The sequence below is a fragment of the Rhincodon typus genome, chromosome 4 (genome assembly GCF_021869965.1).
Source record: "Rhincodon typus isolate 14 chromosome 4, sRhiTyp1.1, whole genome shotgun sequence".
NCBI classification, from domain to species: domain Eukaryota; kingdom Metazoa; phylum Chordata; class Chondrichthyes; order Orectolobiformes; family Rhincodontidae; genus Rhincodon; species Rhincodon typus.
In genome coordinates this window covers 38,522,434-38,524,535 of record NC_063335.1, presented here as the reverse complement: position 1 = coordinate 38,524,535, position 2,102 = coordinate 38,522,434, and the positions used below count along the sequence as shown (strand labels likewise).

At 37.7% G+C, this 2,102-nt stretch overlaps 1 protein-coding gene across 12 annotated transcripts in view; it reads left to right on the top strand.

Annotated features, from left to right (window-relative positions):
• LOC109916863 (myelin basic protein) overlaps positions 1-2,015 on the top strand; it is a 156,812-nt gene extending 154,797 nt beyond the window's left edge. For all 12 annotated transcript variants that reach the window (XM_048596027.1, XM_048596022.1, XM_048596018.1 and 9 more), the window contains one exon: positions 1,460-2,015. In XM_048596027.1, the coding sequence (XP_048451984.1) occupies positions 1,460-1,495 (36 nt within the window). In that variant the 3' untranslated portion in view covers positions 1,496-2,015. The remainder of the gene's footprint in view (positions 1-1,459) is intronic.
• The last annotated feature ends 87 nt before the right edge of the window (positions 2,016-2,102 follow it).

The window sequence follows — 2,102 nt, the reverse complement described above, 5'->3', positions numbered from 1 at the left end:
ACTAACCTCATCCCGCCCCCTTGACCTGTCCGTCCTCCCTGGACTGATATATCTCCTCCCTATCTCCCCACCTACACTCACCTTTACTGGCTCCATCCCCGCCTCTTTGACCTGTCTGTTTCCTCTCCACCTATCTTCTCCTCTATCCATCTTCTATCCGCCTCCCCCTCTCTCCCTATTTATTTCAGAACCCCCTTCCCCTCCCCCATTTCTGATGAAGGGTCTAGGCCCGAAACGTCAGCCTTCCTGCTCCTATGATGCTGCTTGGCCTGCTGTGTTCATCCAGCTCTACACCTTGTTATCTCAGATTTTCCAGCATCTGCAGTTCCTACTATCTAAGAATATCCCTGTTGGCTAAGCACATTGACCTTATGAATGAATTTGGTGAGTCTTTTTTGTTCAATTTTCCAAGCAAAATAATTAACCTGTTGCCATTACACTAGGATTAGGGAACAGAAACATTTTCCAAATACAAGTTAGAATAAGGGCCAGAAGCATTCTTAGTTAAACGTTTGCAAATATTTATTATTAAAACTAACCTACACAATCAGACACATTGGCATCTTACTTTTGTTGTTACACTAAGACTTGTAAGAATACACCCAGCTACATCACCTATTAACATAAGTAAATGCTAATGAAGTGAAATGTTCAATAGTCTATGTTGGCATGGTATCTGTGAATTTAAATCAGTGCATTGTGTTGAGAGTTTGCTGTGCAATATGATTGATGAATGCATTTTTTTTATTTTAACAAAAAGACATGCCTTGTGTAAAAAGCATGAATTTCATACCAGCAGATTAGGTTAAATTACTACTTAAATGTGCTAGAGAGCAAGTGTTATAATATACACTGAATGCTAGATAAGGTTATGTTGCTGTCAAGTTTAAAAATAAAATGTATAATTATTAGAAATCTGAAGCAAAAAAAAAATCAGCAAATGCTGTGAAGTTTAGGCAGGTCACTTGGTATTCACAAACAGATGAGTAAATAGGCCTGTGTTCAATATCACTGTTCATTGTATGAATTTAAAATGGAAGAATTGATAGGCAATTTGGCAGGTCACCCTAACCTGTGGTCCTTAAGTTACAACTATCAGGAAAGGATCAAAAACTTCTGGTAATGTGGCACTGGTGGAGTTCAAAGGGGTCGAGAGCTCCTGCCAGCTCCAACAAACTGCAATAGCATTGTCGACCCTCGCTCCTTTTCCCTAAAGGACCTGGAGAAGCAACTTGTATTGAGGAGGCCTGGGGTATGGGGTGTGTTCTTGCTGGTTTCTTCTGGATTTAGTTCAGTTTGGTGCATTCACAAATTTAGATGTAAATGTCTCGGGGTTAAACACTGTCCAAGTCAGTCAACACTTTAGACAAAGTTTTCAGCGTTTTCTGTTGATTGTCTGTCTATTTATTAATTATACATGTATCTTCATCAAAATATTCTTTGTTTTTGTTCCAAACAGGGGAAAAAGGGTGAAGGTTCACCTGCTAGACGTTAAATCCACATCAATGAGTGCAGCAGAAAGGAATGCTTCAAAAGTGGAAAAAGAATTCTTGCTCGATGTCGTGTATTAACAGTCTTACCACTTCATGTATTAACTGACATTCACTCCACCCTCAAAAAATGACTGGCATACAAATATGATTGATTCATTACTGATCAGGTTTATAGCAAGGTTGCTTAATTCAAATTATCTGTTAACTTAATTATTTTAAAGCAAGAAAACACCTTTTATTTAAATTTCTTTAATTTGAACCACTGGATAATATGAATAAGAAATTTTAACAGGAGTAGACTGTATAAGTTGCATCTTAAATGGAATATTTTATTACTTATAATCACTCCATGGTTATTATAATGGCCTTAAAGGTGTCAAGATTCTTTAAAAATCACTATTTTCAACGGCCTTTTCTACAAACACAGAAATAAGGAACTTAATGTTTTTCAAGAAAGTTTATTGCATCTTGACATAGGCTTGCCTTTTTTCCAACACCATCTGTCAGCAGAGTTTGCTGCAAAAGGATATTAAGACAATTGTTAATAAGGTGTAGAGCTGGATGAACACAGCAGGCCAAGCAGCATCAGAGAAGCAGGAAGGCTGACGT